This window comes from Dendropsophus ebraccatus, chromosome 3, assembly GCF_027789765.1.
Source record: "Dendropsophus ebraccatus isolate aDenEbr1 chromosome 3, aDenEbr1.pat, whole genome shotgun sequence".
NCBI classification, from domain to species: domain Eukaryota; kingdom Metazoa; phylum Chordata; class Amphibia; order Anura; family Hylidae; genus Dendropsophus; species Dendropsophus ebraccatus.
The window spans coordinates 197053120-197070498 of NC_091456.1; the positions used below are offsets into that span (position 1 = coordinate 197053120).

At 44.1% G+C, this 17379-nt stretch overlaps 2 protein-coding genes across 3 annotated transcripts in view; both read left to right on the forward strand.

Moving 5' to 3' along the window:
* The first annotated feature begins 506 nt into the window (after positions 1 to 506).
* LOC138786676 (oocyte zinc finger protein XlCOF22-like) lies at positions 507 to 17286 on the forward strand. Its single transcript, XM_069963654.1, has 3 exons — positions 507 to 704; positions 9895 to 10006; positions 16105 to 17286. Exons 1-3 carry the CDS (start codon positions 507 to 509, stop codon positions 17166 to 17168), a joined length of 1374 nt encoding a protein of 457 aa, XP_069819755.1. The 3' UTR covers positions 17169 to 17286.
* LOC138786721 (zinc finger protein ZFP2-like) overlaps positions 4235 to 17379 on the forward strand; it is a 380133-nt gene continuing 366988 nt past the window's right edge. For both annotated transcript variants that reach the window (XM_069963729.1, XM_069963730.1), the window contains exon 1: positions 4235 to 4331. The gene's annotated coding sequence lies outside the window, so the exon portion shown is untranslated. The remainder of the gene's footprint in view (positions 4332 to 17379) is intronic.

The window sequence follows — 17379 nt, forward strand, 5'->3', positions numbered from 1 at the left end:
AACCACCAATGCAGGAGTGATTTCAACCAGGAGAGCAGGAGGATCAACCCGCGGAGGAGGGAGAGGATTTATTATTGGTTCTGGAGCAGGAGCTATAGCCACCGGCTGAGCGACTGGATTAGAACCTTTGATCTCATCTTTTATCATTTGCCTTATATCAGACAGAAAAGATGATCTATCCTCTTTTATAAATTCATTTATGCAAGATGTGCAGATGTTCCGTTTAAATGATGATGGTAATCTAGTGTTGCAATTAAGACATCTCCTTGCAGGTGGGGGGAGAGGTCTGGATTTCTCCTTCTCTTTCTGAGTGGCTTCTTTCTCCTAGACATGAACAGAGTACTTCAGAATCATGGCAGGAGAATGAGGAAGCCCCACACCTAGTGAAACCAGCAGGTGGGCACCCAGAGAGAGAGAGGGTTGATATAGGTGGAAACACAGTTGCACCACAACCCCCCAGTGTAGCATGAAATGGCACACTTACCGCCGCTGGCGGGTGCGAAGGCATGTTTGCAGATGATGCCGCTAAGTCCATCTTGAAAGCAGACCTCAGGACGGGCGACCCGCAGAGAGAAGCCTGTCTTTTAAATGCACCGCCCGGCGTTTCTGTCAGCGGCCGGAGAATCCGCTTCCGTCATGTGACGTCAGCGCGTCACCTGGGGACGCACGTCGGACTCCGTGCCCCACTTCCGGCGGAACTAGCCGTAACCGGAAGTAGGCCGCGGCGAACGCAGAGAAGGCCGCACACTTACCGGAGCTCGACGTGGACGAGTCGCCGCCGGGGAGAGCTGAAGACCGCGGCCCCGCAATCCCCGGCCGGTCCCGTCACCGGAGGATGGCGCGCGAACGGGCCTCCCCCCTACCCCCATTAGCTGCCTCCAGGGAAGGGGATGAACCCGATCGATCCCTCTGGTAAGGGGGGAATTTTTTCTTCAAGGGGATCTCTTCACCTTCCGACGAATCCCCCACACCTCTCGTGCCTGCCCTTCAGGGACAGGAAAAGCACTGGTGTCTAGGGGAAGGGGAGGGGCTTTTAACCTCTCGCTGTGTGCTTTTCCTGTCCCTAGGGCAAGAGTTAACTCCTGTGGTGCCGTCGTGAAGGTGAGGAGAGAAAAAAGAATCCTGCCCCCAAAGGAGAGGAGATGGGGCAAACGTGACCCTTACATAGACTTTCCTTTATATACTCCTGCATGGCCTCCCTCTATGGGCAGTATAGATCGAATATGCATCCCTTAGGATATTTGGCACCTGGAATGAGATCAATTGCACAATCATAGGGTTGATGGGGGGGGCAACCCCTCCACTGAACTCTCATTAAATACGTCCGCATAGTCATCCAAAAACTCTGGAATCTCCCCCTCCCCAGGGGAACATTCTACAAGTGACACAGCAATACAATGCGATCCACACCTAGGCCCCCACCGCACAAGTTCCCTGCTGGACCAATAGAACATGGGGTTATGAGCTTCTAGCCAAGGCAACCCAGGTTATGAAGATTTTTGAGAAGAAAAACTTCATCTTCTGGTGGATGGTACTATACAGCGGAGCCAGCTTGATTAAATGGCCGGGAATAGTAATGCAAAGCAGAGCTCACCCCACACTTACAGGAGCTTTCTGATTCTATGTACAATGGCTGCCCCATCTGCAAACACAGCACTTACTGCCTCTTGTGTCACCGCCCCCCCCCCCCATACACACATACAGCTCAGCTACATGTACATTACACACATACAGCTCAGCTACATGTACATTACACACATACAGCTCAGCTACATGTACATTACACACATACAGCTCAGCTACATGTACATTACACATATATACAGCTCAGCTACATGTACATTACACACATATACAGCTCAGCTACATGTACATTACACACATACAGCTCAGCTACATGTACATTACACACATATACAGCTCAGCTACATGTACATTACACACATACAGCTCAGCTACATGTACATTACACATATATACAGCTCAGCTACATGTACATTACACACATACAGCTCAGCTACATGTACATTACACACATATACAGCTCAGCTACATGTACATTACACACATACAGCTCAGCTACATGTACATTACACACATATACAGCTCAGCTACATGTACATTACACACATATACAGCTCAGCTACATGTACATTACACACATATACAGCTCAGCTACATGTACATTACACACATATACAGCTCAGCTACATGTACATTACACACATACAGCTCAGCTACATGTACATTACACACATATACAGCTCAGCTACATGTACATTACACATATATACAGCTCAGCTACATGTACATTACACACATACAGCTCAGCTACATGTACATTACACATATACAGCTCAGCTACATGTACATTACACACATACAGCTCAGCTACATGTGCATTACACATACAGCTCAGCTACATGTACATTACACATATACAGCTCAGCTACATGTACATTACACACATACAGCTCAGCTACATGTACATTACACATATACAGCTCAGCTACATGTACATTACATATATACAGCTCAGCTACATGTACATTACACACATACAGCTCAGCTACATGTACATTACACATATACAGCTCAGCTACATGTACATTACATATATACAGCTCAGCTACATGTACATTACACACACATACAGCTCAGCTACATGTACATTACACATATACAGCTCAGCTACATGTACATTACACATACAGCTCAGCTACATGTACATTACTCACATATACAGCTCAGCTACATGTACATTACACACATACAGCTCAGCTACATGTACATTACTCACATATACAGCTCAGCTACATGTACATTACACACATACAGCTCTGCTACATGTACACTACACACATACAGCTCAGCTACATGTACATTACACACATATACAGCTCAGCTACATGTACATTACACATATACAGCTCAGCTACATGTACATTACACACACATATACAGCTCAGCTACATGTACATTACACACACATATACAGCTCAGCTACATGTACATTACACACATATACAGCTCAGCTACATGTACATTACACACACATACAGCTCAGCTACATGTACATTACACATATACAGCTCAGCTACATGTACATTACACACACATATACAGCTCAGCTACATGTACATTACACACACATATACAGCTCAGCTACATGTACATTACACACACATATACAGCTCAGCTACATGTACATTACACACATATACAGCTCAGCTACATGTACATTACACATATACAGCTCAGCTACATGTACATTACACACACATATACAGCTCAGCTACATGTACATTACACACACATATACAGCTCAGCTACATGTACATTACACACATACAGCTCAGCTAGATGTACATTACACACATACAGCTCAGCTACATGTACATTACACACATATACAGCTCAGCTACATGTACATTACACACATACAGCTCAGCTACATGTACATTACACACATACAGCTCAGCTACATGTACATTACACACATACAGCTCAGCTACATGTACATTACACATATACAGCTCAGCTACATGTACATTACACATATACAGCTCAGCTACATGTACATTACACACACATACAGCTCAGCTACATGTACATTACACACATATACAGCTCAGCTACATGTACATTACACACATATACAGCTCAGCTACATGTACATTACACACATATATAGCTCAGCTACATGTACATTACACACACATACAGCTCAGCTACATGTACATTACACACATACAGCTCAGCTACATGTACATTACACACATATATAGCTCAGCTACATGTACATTACACACATACAGCTCAGCTACATGTACATTACACATATATACAGCTCAGCTACATGTACATTACACACATATATACAGCTCAGCTACATGTACATTACACATATACAGCTCAGCTACATGTACATTACACACATATACAGATCAGCTACATGTACATTACACACAGGGCTCTGCTGCAGACATATATAACACACACATACACAGCTCTGCTCCACACACATCACACACACACAGCTCTGCTGCATACACATCACTTCAGCTCATCCAGCACAGCAGAGTCCTGCATACACTGAGCAGCAGCCCCTGATCATGTGACTCCTCCTCCTCCATGTGACTGATCACATGACTGTGACATCATGGCAGGTCCTGGAAGCACGGGGGAAGCACACGGCTCCTGTACAGCTCTGCAGGTGGGGGAGGGGTATATATATATGAGGAGTCACCACACAGAAGGAGCTGGTAGAGCACACCTCACCTGCCTTAAAGGATTTGTCCAAGCAAAATTGAATGTTGCCGGGCAGCAGGGTAAGGATTAACGTAACAAAGAAAAGGTCTCACTGACAAGTAGGATGAATGTTGCCGGAATTCCCCTTAACCCTTTAATGACGGAGCCAGTTTCCATGTTTGCGCTTTTCAAAATCTGACCTGTCTCACTTTATGCGCTTATAGCTCAGTGATGCTGTAACGTATGCTAGCCATTCTAAAAAAAATTTTTGTGTAACATAAGGTACTTTTTTTGTTATTGGCAAAATTTGGTCACTGTCTTGTGTGTTTTTTTGTGAAAAACATCAAAATATCATGAACAATTTTAAAAATTTGCACTTTACAAACCTTGAAATTCTCTGCTAAAAAAAAAAAAAGAAAGTCACATGACATAAATTAGTTACTAAGTCACAATAACAATGGGGAATATTTACTAACAAATCTAAAAACACGATTTTGTCAACGATGTTTTGGCAGAATTTCCAATCTAATGTGTTTAGTCAAATTTATGTAAATTGTCTAATAGCATAGTAAATGTGTCTTAAAAATAATGGTCTTTTAATTAGTCTAATAAATTCACCTGGTTCGGAGCAGTCGTAGCGATGCGCCAATATATGCAACTTTTTTAAAAATTTGTGCAGTTAATAAATTTTGCGCACTTTTGATCTAATTAACGACAAAAAATCTAATTCAAAAAGTCGCATCTAATTTGGATAGTCTTGTCTAAGAAGCTTCATAAATTCATATTAGATTTATTATGAGCGCAAACTAGATATATTAGACTAAAAACAGGCGCAATTAGTTTGATAAATTTCCCCTATTATGTTCTCTTCTGATTTCATTTTGTAAACATATTTTAGCTTTTTAGGGTGTTACGGGGCTTAGAAAAGTATCAGGAAATTATCAAATTTTCAAAACTGATTTTTTTTTTTAGGGATCACTTCTTTTTTTTTAAGTTGATTTAGGAGTCTTGTATACTGGAAACCCCCATAAGTCACCCCATTTTGGAAACTAGACACCTTAAAGAATTAATCTAGGGGTATAATGAGCATTTTGACCCTACAGGGGCTGGAGGAAAGTGTTCGCAATTAGGCCATTAAAAAAATGGAAAATAGAGATTTTCCAATAATGTATTTGTTTAGATTGAAGTATCTCATTTTCACAAGCAACATGAGAGAAAACGCACCCCTAAATTTGTAGTGCAGGTTTTCCTGAGTACAATGGTACCCCATATGTGGGCATAAACCACTGTATGGGCACACAGCGGGGCTCAGAAGAGGAGCGTCATTTTGGTTATAGGCAATCTTTGGGTGTTTACTGGCAATCTGGCGTGGTGACGGGCAATCTGGGGTGTTTACTGGCAATCTGGCGTGGTGACGGGCAATCTGGCGTGGTGACGGGCAATCTGGGGTGTTTACTGGCAATCTGGCGTGGTGACGGGCAATCTGGCGTGGTGACGGGCAATCTGGCGTGGTGACGGGCAATCTGGCGTGGTGACGGGCAATCTGGGGTGTTTACTGGCAATCTGGCGTGGTGACGGGCAATCTGGCGTGGTGACGGGCAATCTGGGGTGTTTACTGGCAATCTGGCGTGGTGACGGGCAATCTGGCGTGGTGACGGGCAATCTGGCGTGGTGACGGGCAATCTGGGGTGTTTACTGGCAATCTGGCGTGGTGACGGGCAATCTGGGGTGGTTATGGCAATCTGGGGTGTTCACTGGCAATCTGGTGTGGTGACGGGCAATCTGGGGTGTTCACTGGCTATCTGGGTTGGTTACAGGTAATCTGGGGCACTTGACTTTCGTGACAGGGGATAAAAAGCATTTGGAGCAAGTGTATACCGCTGATCTCTTGTACCGGGACCACACTGGGTGTCCCCAATCATTGCTCCATGCTCTCCGCCACCTCCGGTGGTGAAGAGGATGGAGCTTTGATCATTTTTAGGAATCCATCATTGTGAACAGAGTCTGTTCACAGTGACGGCAGCCATCTTGGATCAGATGGCCGCCCAGGGAGGGGAGGGTCAGTGACCGGGTCACTAGGGTTAATCCTGGGGACATGTTTTTAGCTGCGCCGGCAATGCCCGTTAGCGGTGACTGATGTCACACTATTAATAACAGCGATCGCCCTCCAGGACTGACCCCACACTCTGCCCCAACCCCACAGCTACCGAATTTGGGGGCTGCGGGCCTTACCGGCACCGCTGCACTATTCTGCGCCATCGCTGTAAAAAGCTGATGGAAGCAGAATAGAGTCCATTAGTGACTGCTTTAAAAATCCATATCGGCGGTCACTAATAACATCATACATGTATTCTCTGGGTCACTACGGTTATGGCGATACCACATTTGTGTAGTTTTTTTTAATTTTTTTAACTATTACCACTTTGGCGCAATAGAAACTATCTTCCTAGTAAAAACCCACAAAAAACTGTCGCCACATTGCAAGATCCATAGCGTTATTATCTTTTGCGCTTATTTTTTGCGGGAAGATCTGTAGTTTCTATTGATACCAAGTTTCACATATATATGACTTTTTTTTTTTTTACAGTGTGTGTCGTGCAATATAATTATTAATGTAGTTTAATAGACTGGGTCATTATGGACGTGGGGATACCAAATATGTATAGGATTTGTGTTTTTGATCTGTTTTATATAACGATTTATTGCGTATAGGGAATGTAATGCATCTTTATTATTGGAGGGGGGGGCTGGGGGGTGTTATGTGTTTTGGTGCACATCTTTTGTTCTCACTTTTACACTAGTGTAATACTGATCATTGATCACTGCTTCACCTCAGCCATGGAGGAGAGTTCCATCATCTGCACTTTCCTGTCTCCTCCCATGTTCCCCCATATCCCCTCCTGTCCATGTATATTTCTATCTCCAGGAATCTAGAGCCGCATTACATTGTCTCCTCCTCTTCCCTCCAGGATCCTCTGCTGATATCTTCTATATAAGAGACCGACCCATCAACCATGGAGAGAGACAGAGACAAGATGGCCGACAGGATAATAACCCTCACCCTACACATACTCTTCCTGCTTACTGGGGAGGTGAGGGATTCTGGGAGTGATGTCATCATGACATCATTCTTATCTATGGAATAACAGATGGATAGGACTGGGGAGGTGAGGGATTCTGGGAGTGATGTCATCATGACATCATTCTTATCTATGGAATAACAGATGGATAGGACTGGAGAGGTGAGGAATTCTGGGAGTGAAGTCATCATGACATCATTCTTATCTATGGAATAACAGATGGATAGGACTGGAGAGGTGAGGGATTCTGGGAGTGATGTCATCATGACATCATTCTTATCTATGGAATAACAGATGGATAGGACTGGAGAGGTGAGGGATTCTGGGAGTGATGTCATCATGACATCATTCTTATCTATGGAATAACAGATGGATAGGACTGGGGAGGTGAGGGATTCTGGGAATGGATGGAGTGATAGTAATGTGTCTCTCCATACACAGGATTACACAGTAGTGAAGAAGTCCTCTAGTGGGCGCTGTGGGGCCCCTGGGTGTGAAGGATGGGGAAGAACCCTGAGCCCAATCCCGGGGCCCCTGATACATGAGGAAATAGAGGAAGAGAAGATCCTAGAAGTCACCAACAAGATGGTGGAGCTGCTGAGTGGAGAGGTGAGACTGTGGCTGCTGGGAATGCTGGGACATTATACAGTAACACCACTGGAGGGGTGGGGGGGATGACTGTGTGATCATTGTGTGTGTCAGGTTCCTATAAGGTGTCAGGACGTGGCGGTCTATTTCTCCATGGAGGAGTGGGAGTATGTAGAAGGACACAAGGATCAGTACAAGGATGTGATGCTGGAGGATCAGCAGCCCCTCCCATCAGCAGGTAATAGACAGGACTATATACACACCTCCTCTCTGTATTATCTGGATGGAAAGAATGAATTCAGTCTCTGTATGTGTTCCCTCCAGTCAGATCCAGTAAGAGAACAGCACCAGAGAGATGTCCCCGTCCTCTTCTCCCACAGGATCAGGATCAGGTAGATGGAGATGTTCCCTATGATGTGTAAATGTGAGGCTCTTGGGGTCGGGGTTTCTCCTACACTATTATATGGATGATACTTTTTAGGTCTGAGCTCGTGGTTCTGGGAAAGGACGTTACAGTTTCCCCCAGCACAGCTCAGGCTGCCAGGAGCTATATAATGTGTGGCCCGGCTCCCCTCCTCCTCATACAGTATAAGCCGATCTCTGGGTCTACGGAGTTTCTTTTATTTACCCTGGGCCCCTCACCCTCCGTTCCTCCTTACAGTAATGGTTCTGTGGTCCAATCTTGTGTCCAAATCAAAATCTAAATCAACAGTAGATGTGATATAAAGCAAGTTTGCAATATGCATTCATTATTTGTTTTGTTATCATGCTGAAAAACAAAGTTATACTTACCAGAAATCCAGGTCCAGTCTCCTGAAGGTGGCTATATAACAGCTATACTTACTGTATCCAGGTCCACTCTCCTGAAGGCAGCTATGTAACAGCTATACTTACTGTATCCAGGTCCAGTCTCCTGAAGGCTGCTATATAACAGCTATACTTACTGTATCCAGGTCCAGTCTCCTGAAGGCAGCAATATAACAGCTATACTTACTGTATCCAGGTCCAGTCTCCTGAAGGCAGCTATATAACCGCTATACTTACTATATCCAGGTCCAGTCTCCTGAAGGCTGCTATATAATAGCTATACTTACTGTATCCAGGTCCAGTCTCCTGGAGGCAGCTATATACCAGCTATACTTACTGTATCCAGGTCCAGTCTCCTTAAGGCTGCTATATAATAGCTATACTTACTGTATCCAGGTCCAGTCTCCTGATGGCTGCTATATAACAGCTATACTTACTGTATCCAGGTCCAGTCTCCTGGAGGCAGCTATATAACAGCTATACTTACTGTATCCAGGTCCAGTCTCCTGATGGCTGCTATATAACAGCTATACTTACTGTATTCAGGTCCAGTCTCCTGAAGGCTGCTATATAACAGCTATACTTACTGTATCCAGGTCCAGTCTCCTGAAGGCTGCTATATAACAGCTATACTTACTGTATCCAGGTCCAGTCTCCTGAAGGCAGCTATATAACAGCTATACTTACTGTATCCAGGTCCAGTCTCCTGAAGGCAGCTATATAACAGCTATACTTACTGTATCCAGGTCCAGTCTCCTGGAGGCAGATTTTCTGACTTGTGCTGGTTGATAAAAACAGACTAAACACAGGAATTACCTCCAGTACAGAGAGTCCCGGCTGAATGTGTCCATCAATCACATGACTGTCTTCTCTCTCTGCGCGCTCTGATGGCCTGGGATACACAGGACTTTCTGTTTTCTGACTCTTTGAGAAAAAATAAGATCCGACAACGGGAAGTGCCGTTTTTTCCATGATAACTAAAAGAAATAAAAAATAAATGTAAATTGCAGACTTTCTTTTCATCACATCTACTGCTGATTTAGATTTTGAAAGTTATAACGACAGGGACACTTCGAGGGTTAATACCGTACACTGTCTCCTCTCCTGTTCTCTTCTCTTTGCATTAAAGATTTCTCTTGTCTCGTCTTCTCCTTTTATTTTCTCACAGATTATGAATCAGGGGGAAGAAATAAACTTTACTGATAGTCTAAACAATATAGTAAAAGAAGAAGAGACAGATGACGGCAGTGATGAGCAGTATAAGGAGGACATCACTACAGGTAAGCGCTGGGGGGAATATTATAACCTCTGTGTCTTCTCTTCTGTATATTTCTGATTTAGCGTTACAAGATAAGTGGTTAAGACAATGGAACACTAAGCCCACATTTACACGTCCATTGTTCTGTCCGCCGGACATGGGACCAATGTTATTCAATGGCCCAGTTCACACATCCATACGCGTGTACGGAGCCACAATGCGCGTGGCACAGATGCACATTCTTGGTGGGGGCCGCAGCTGCATGGTTGCACTACAGGTGTGTGAATGTAACAAAATCTTAGTAAAGAATTCAGATTTCTGATACCTCTAAGTCTCCAGTGCTGTCAGATGGTTGGGGAAGGTAATCAGATACTGGGCTGTGTATAAATAATGGTATGCTGGGCTGTATCTATATATAATGGTATGCTGGGCTGGTCTGTATATACAGTCATGGCCAAAAGTTTTGAGAATAATACAAATTTTTACAAAGTCTACTACTTCCGTTTTTAAAATGGCAATTTGCATATACTCCAGAATGTTATAAAGAGGGATCAGCTTAACAGCAATTACTTGTAAAGTCAATATTTGCCTAGAAAATTAACTTTATCCCCCAAAACACATTTCAACATCATTGCAGCCCTGCCCTAAAAGGACCAGCTAAGGGTCCATTTACACAGAAAGATTATCTCACAGATTATCTGCCAAAGATTTGAAGCCAAAGCCAGGAACAGACTATTAACAGAGATCAGGTCATAAAGGAAAGCCTGAGATTTTCGAATCCATCCCTGGCTTTGGCTTCAAATCTTTGACAGATAATCAGATAATCTTTCCGTGTAAATGGACTATAACATTGTTTCAGTGATTGCTCCATTAACACAGGTGTGGGTGTTGATGAGGACAGGGCTGGAGATCAATCTGTCATGATTAAGTAAGAATGACACCACTGGACACTTTAAAGGAGGCTGGTGCTTGGCATGATTGTTTCTCTTCTGTTAACCATGGTTATTTCTAAAGAAACACGTGCAGTCATCATTGCACTGCACAAAAATGGCCTAACAGGGAAGAGTATCGCAGCTAGAAAGATTGCACCTCAGTCAACAATCTATCGCATCATCAAGAACTTCAAGGAGAGAGGTTTCATTGTTGCCAAAAAGGCTCCAGGGCGCCCAAGAAAGACCAGCAAGCGCCAGGACCGTCTCTTAAAAGTGTTTCAGCTGCGGGATGGGGCTACCAGCAGTGCAGAGCTTGGTCAGGAATGGCAGCAGGCAGGTGTGAGGGCATCTGCACTGTGAGACTGCGGAGACTCTTGGACCAAGGCCTGGTCTCAAGGAGGGCAGCAAAGAAGCCGCTTCTCTCCAGAAAAAATATCAGGGACAGACTGATATTCTGCAGAAGGCACAGGGAGTGGACTGCTGAGGACTGGGGGAAAGGTCCAGGGAGTGGACTGCTGAGGACTGGGGGAAAGGTCCAGGGAGGGGACTGCTGAGGACTGGGGGAAAGGTCCAGGGAGCGGACTGCTGAGGACTGGGGGAAAGGTCCAGGGAGCGGACTGCTGAGGACTGGGGGAAAGGTCCAGGGAGTGGACTGCTGAGGACTGGGGGAAAGGTCCAGGGAGTGGACTGCTGAGGACTGGGGGAAAGGTCCAGGGAGTGGACTGCTGAGGACTGGGGGAAAGGTCCAGGGAGTGGACTGCTGAGGACTGGGGGAAAGGTCCAGGGAGTGGACTGCTGAGGACTGGGGGAAAGGTCCAGGGAGTGGACTGCTGAGGACTGGGGGAAAGGTCCAGGGAGCGGATTGCTGAGGACTGGGAGAAAGGTCCAGGGAGCGGACTGCTGAGGACTGGGGGAAAGTCATTGTCTCTGATGAATCCCCTTTCCGATTGTTTGGGACATCTGGAAAACAGCTTATTGGGAGAAGACGAGGTGAGCGCTACCACCAGTCTTGTCTCATGCCAACTGTAACCGGCATCCTGAAACCATTCATGTGTGGGGTTGCTTCTCAGCCAAGGGAATCGGCTCTCTCACAGTCTTGCCTAAAAACATGGCCATGAATAAAGAATGGGACCAGAATGTCCTCCAAGAGCAACTTCTCCCAACCGTCCAAGAGCAGGTTGGCCATCAACAATGCCTTTTCCAGCATGATGGAGCACCTTGCCATAAAGCAAAGGTGATAACTAAATGGCTCAGGGAACAAAACAGAGATTTTGGGTCCATGGCCTGGAAACTCTCCAGATCTTAATCCCATTGAGAACTTGTGGACAATCATCAAGAGACGGGTGGACAAACAAAATGCAAGCATTGATTGTGCAAGAATGGACGGCTATCAGTCAGGATTTGGTCCAGAAGTTGTGTGAGAGCAGCCAGGGAGAATTGCAGAGGTCCTGAAGAAGGCGAAACACTGCAAATATTGACTTGCTGCAGTAACTCAGTCTACCTGTCAGTAGAAGCTTCTGTTACCCATAATATGATTGCAATTATATTTCTGTATGTGATAAAAAAATCTGACAAACACACATAAAAACCAGAGGGCAGCAGATCATGGGAAAATATAAGATTTGTGTCATGGTCAAAACCTTTGGCCATTACTGTACGTATATAATGGTATGCTGGGCTGTATATATATAATGGTATGCTGGGCTGTATGTGTGTGTGTATATACAGTGCCTACAAGTAGTATTCAACCCCCTGCAGATTTAGCGGGTGTACACATTCGGAATTAACTTTGGCATTGTGACATTTGGACTGTAGATCAGCCTGGAAGTGTGAAATGCAGCAAAAAAGAATGTTATTTCTTTGTTTTTTTAAATTGTGAAAAGTTTATTCAGAGGGTCAATTATTATTCAACCCCTCAAACCACCAAAATTCTGTTTGGTTCCCCTAAAGTATTAAGAAGTAGTTCAGGCACAAAGAACAATGAGCTTCACATGTTTGGATTAATTATCTGTTTTTCCCATCTTTTCTGACTATTTAAGACCCTCCCCAAACTTGTGAACAGCACTCATACATGGTCAACATGGGAAAGACAAAGGAGCATTCCAAGGCCATCAAGGACAAGATCGTGGAGAGTCACAAGCCTGGCAAGGGGTACAAAACCCTTTCCAAGGAGTTGGGCCTACCTATCTCCACTGTTGGGAGCATCATCCGGAAGTGGAAGGCTTATGGAACTACTGTTAGCCTTCCACAGCCTGGACAGCCTTTGAAAGTTTCCTCCCGTGCCGAGGCCAGGCTTGTCCAAAGAATGAAGGCTGACCCAAGGACAACAAAGAAGGAGCTCCGGTAAGATCTCATGGCAGTGGGGACATTGGTTTCAGTCAATACCATAAGTAACGTACTCCACCGCAATGGTCTCCGTTCCAGACGAGCCCGTAAGGTACCTTTACTTTCAAAGCGCCATGTCAAGGCTCGTCTACAGTTTGCTCATGATCATTTGGAGGACTCTGAGGCAGACTGGTTCAAGGTTCTCTGGTCTGATGAGACCAATATCAAGATCTTTGGTGCCAACCACACCCGTGAGGTTTGGCGACTGGATGGCACTGCATACGACCCCAAGAATACCATCCCTACTGTCAAGCATGGTGGTGGCAGCATCATGCTGTGGGGCTGCTTCTCAGCCAAGGGGCCTGGCCATCTGGTCCGCATCCATGGGAAGACTGATAGCACGGCCTACCTGGAGATTTTGGCCAAGAACCTCTGTTCCTCCATCAAGGATCTTAAGATGGGTCGTCATTTCATCTTCCAACAAGACAACGACCCAAAGCACACAGCCAAGAAAACCATGGCCTGGTTCAAGAGGGAAAAAATCAAGGTGTTGCAGTGGCCTAGTCAGTCTCCTGACCTTAACCCAATTGAAAACTTGTATAAGGAGCTCAAGATTAAAGTCCACATGAGTCACCCAAAGAACCTAGATAACTTGGAGAAGATCTGCATGGAGGAGTGGGCCAAGATAACTCCAGAGACCTGTGCCGGCCTGATCAGGTCTTATAAAAAACAATTATTAGCTGAAATTGCAAACAAGGGTTTTCCCACAAAATATTAAACCTAGGGGTTGAATAATAATTGACCCACACTTATGTTTAAAATTTATTATAATTTAACTGAGCAACGTAAATTTTTGCTTTGTAATATTTATGCATCTGTTAATAAATCCCGCTCTTGTTTGAAGGCTCTAACTTATATGCAACTTATCTAACCTGCTAAATCTGCAGGGGGTTGAATGCTACTTGTAGGCTCTGTGTGTGTTTATATATGTGTGTATATATATATATATATATGTGTGTGTGTGTACATATATACATACACTCACCGGCCACTTTATTAGGTACACCTGTCCAACTGCACGTTACCACTAAATTTCTAATCACTTGCACAACAACTATAAATATGCAAAAAGTAATGACCACTAGATGGTAGTGCTTCAACATGATCACATTGTAGCTACCACCTACTTTTTTCTATTCATTCATGTAGTACCACACTGATGTCTTTCTCCCCCTCTGGTTTTGACCTCTGTGTTCTATCCCATATGTTATTTTATCTGCTTTTATGAATTGATTGAGCTTCAATAAAGACTTTTTGCATATTTATAGTTGTTGTGCAAGTGTTTTTGGTTTCCTTGGGTTTGTTGTTGCGCAGCACATTTGTGTAGGCAGGACTTTGTAGGTTGTTTTTTTTAAATTTCTAATCAGCCTATCACATGGCGGCAACTCAGTGCATTTAGGCATGTAGACATGGTCAAGACAATCTCCTGCAGTTCAAACCGAGCCTGAGTATGGGGAAGAAAGGTGATGTGAGGCCTTTGAACGTGGCATGGTTGTTGGTGCCAGAAGGGCTGGTCTGAGTATTTCAGAAACTGCTGATCTACTGGGATTTTCACGCACAACCATCTCTAGGGTTTACAGAGAATGGTCCGAAAAAGAAAAACCATCCAGTGAGCGGCAGTTCTGTGGGCGGAAATGCCTTGTTGATGCCAGAGGTCAGAGGAGAATGGGCAGACTGGTTCCAGCTGATAGAAAGGCAACAGTGACTCAAATAGCCAACCGTTACAACCAAGGTAGGCAGAAGAGCATCTCTGAAAGCACAGTACCTCCCACTTTGAGGCAGATGGGCTACAGCAGCAGAAGACCACACCGGGTGCCACTCCGCTCAGCTAAGAACAGGAAACTGAGGCTACAATTTGCACAAGCTCATCGAAATTGGACAGTAGAAGATTGGAAAAACGTTGCCTGGTCTGATGAGTCTCGATTTCTGCTGCGACATTCGGATGGTAGGGTCAGAATTTTGCGTCAACAACATGAAAGCATGGATCCATCCGGCCTTGTATCAACGGTTCAGGCTGGTGGTGGTGGTGTCATGGTGTGGGGAATATTTTCTTGGCACTCTTTGGGCCCCTTGGTACCAATTGAGCATGGTTGCAACGCCACAGCCTACCTGAGTATTGTTGCTGACCATGTCCATCCCTTTATGACCATAATGGACCCAACATCTGATGGCGACTTTCAGCAGGATAATGCGCCATGTCATAAAGCTAGAATCATCTCAGACTGGTTTCTTGAACATGACAATGAGGTCACTGTACTCCAATGGCCTCCACAGTCACCAGATCTCAATCCAATAGAGCATCTTTGGGATGTGGTGGAACGGGAGATTGGCATCATGGATGTGCAGCCGACAAATCTGCGGCAACTGTGTGATGTCATCATGTCAATATGGACCAAAATCTCTGAGGAAGCTTCCAGCACCTTGTTGTATCTATGCCACCAAGAATTGGGGCAGCTCTGAAGGCAAAAGGGGGTCCAACCCGTTACTAGCATGGTGTACCTAATAAAGTGGCCGCTGAGTGTATATATATAAAATGGTATGCTGTGCTGTATAGCTAGAGGTATAACCAGTAAGAATAGAAGATTGTGATCCATGTATAGAGCTAAATGGGTGACTAGATACACCAGGTGGTCTTTTTCTGCCGATAATCTAGGTTGCTATGAAAGTGTTTTATGATGGAGGAGGACAGGAGGGTTCCATGATGTCACATTCTGGATAAGATGCTGCACTAAAAACCCAAAATATAAATATATGAAACATTTCTAAAGTTATTACTCAGAAATCCTTTCTTCTCTATTGTCAGGTGACTGTACCCGGAGATCAGAGGGAAATCTGATATATTCAGGTTATAAAGCAGAGAATTTTATCACACAGGATACATATGAAGAACATTCTATTACCCCAGATCTACCCTCAGCCCCTCACAGCAAAGATCTCTCATCTGATCCCTATATACCAGTCCCATCTACTGATTCATCACAGATTACTAAGCAACATAAGAAAAAACCATTTTCATGTTCAGAATGTGGGAAATGTTTTGCTTATAAGTCACATCTCACTATACATCAAAGACGCCACGCAGGAGAGAAGCCATTTTTATGTTCAGAATGTGGAAAATGTTTTTCTAAGAGATCACATCTCACTATACATGAAAGAACTCACACAGGGGAGAAGCCATTTCCCTGTCTAAAATGTGGGAAACGGTTTCCTGAAAAATCACAGCTTGTTGTGCATCAGAGAACTCACACAGGAGAGATGCCCTTTTTGTGTTCAGAATGTGGGAAATGTTTTGCTGTCAAGTCACGTTTTGTTAGACACCAAATAATACACACAGGGCAGAAGCCCTTTTCATGTTCAGAATGTGAGAAATGTTTTGCTCGCAAACAAGATCTTGTTAAACATAAAACAATTCACACAAAAGAGAAAACATTTTCATGTTCAGTATGTGGGAAATGTTTTGCTCAGAAATCACTTCTCACTATACATGCAAGAACTCATGCAGGAGAGAAGCCATTTTCATGTTCAGAATGTGGGAAATGTTTTTCTAACAGATCAAATTGTGTTCAACATCAAATGATTCACACAGGGCAGAAGCCCTTTTCATGTTTAGAATGTGGAAAATGTTTTAGGTGCAAATCAAGTCTTGTTACACACAAAAGAATTCACACAGGGGAGAAGCCATTTCCATGTTCAGAATGTGGAAACTGTTTTATTCGTAAAAAAGATCTTGTTAAACATCAAAGAATTCACACAGGAGAGAAGCCATATTCATGTGATAAATGTGGGAAATATTATGCACAGAAATATAACCTTATGAGACATCAAAATCTTCACTCAGGGGAGAAGCCAAGTCAGATCGCTCAGTGATCAGTCAGATGTCTGTTCTCCAGAAAGCAGATAGAAGCCGGATACCACAGCTATGTATTCCCCATGTACAGAGGAGATTTGGCGGTAATACAGATATCATATACCGCAGCTCCAAACTTCTCACCAATTGTTAATAAAATGTTTCTTCTAAACCTTAGTCTCCTCTCCCTCCATCTCATGTGGATATATCTTCTATATCATAAAAATGAAA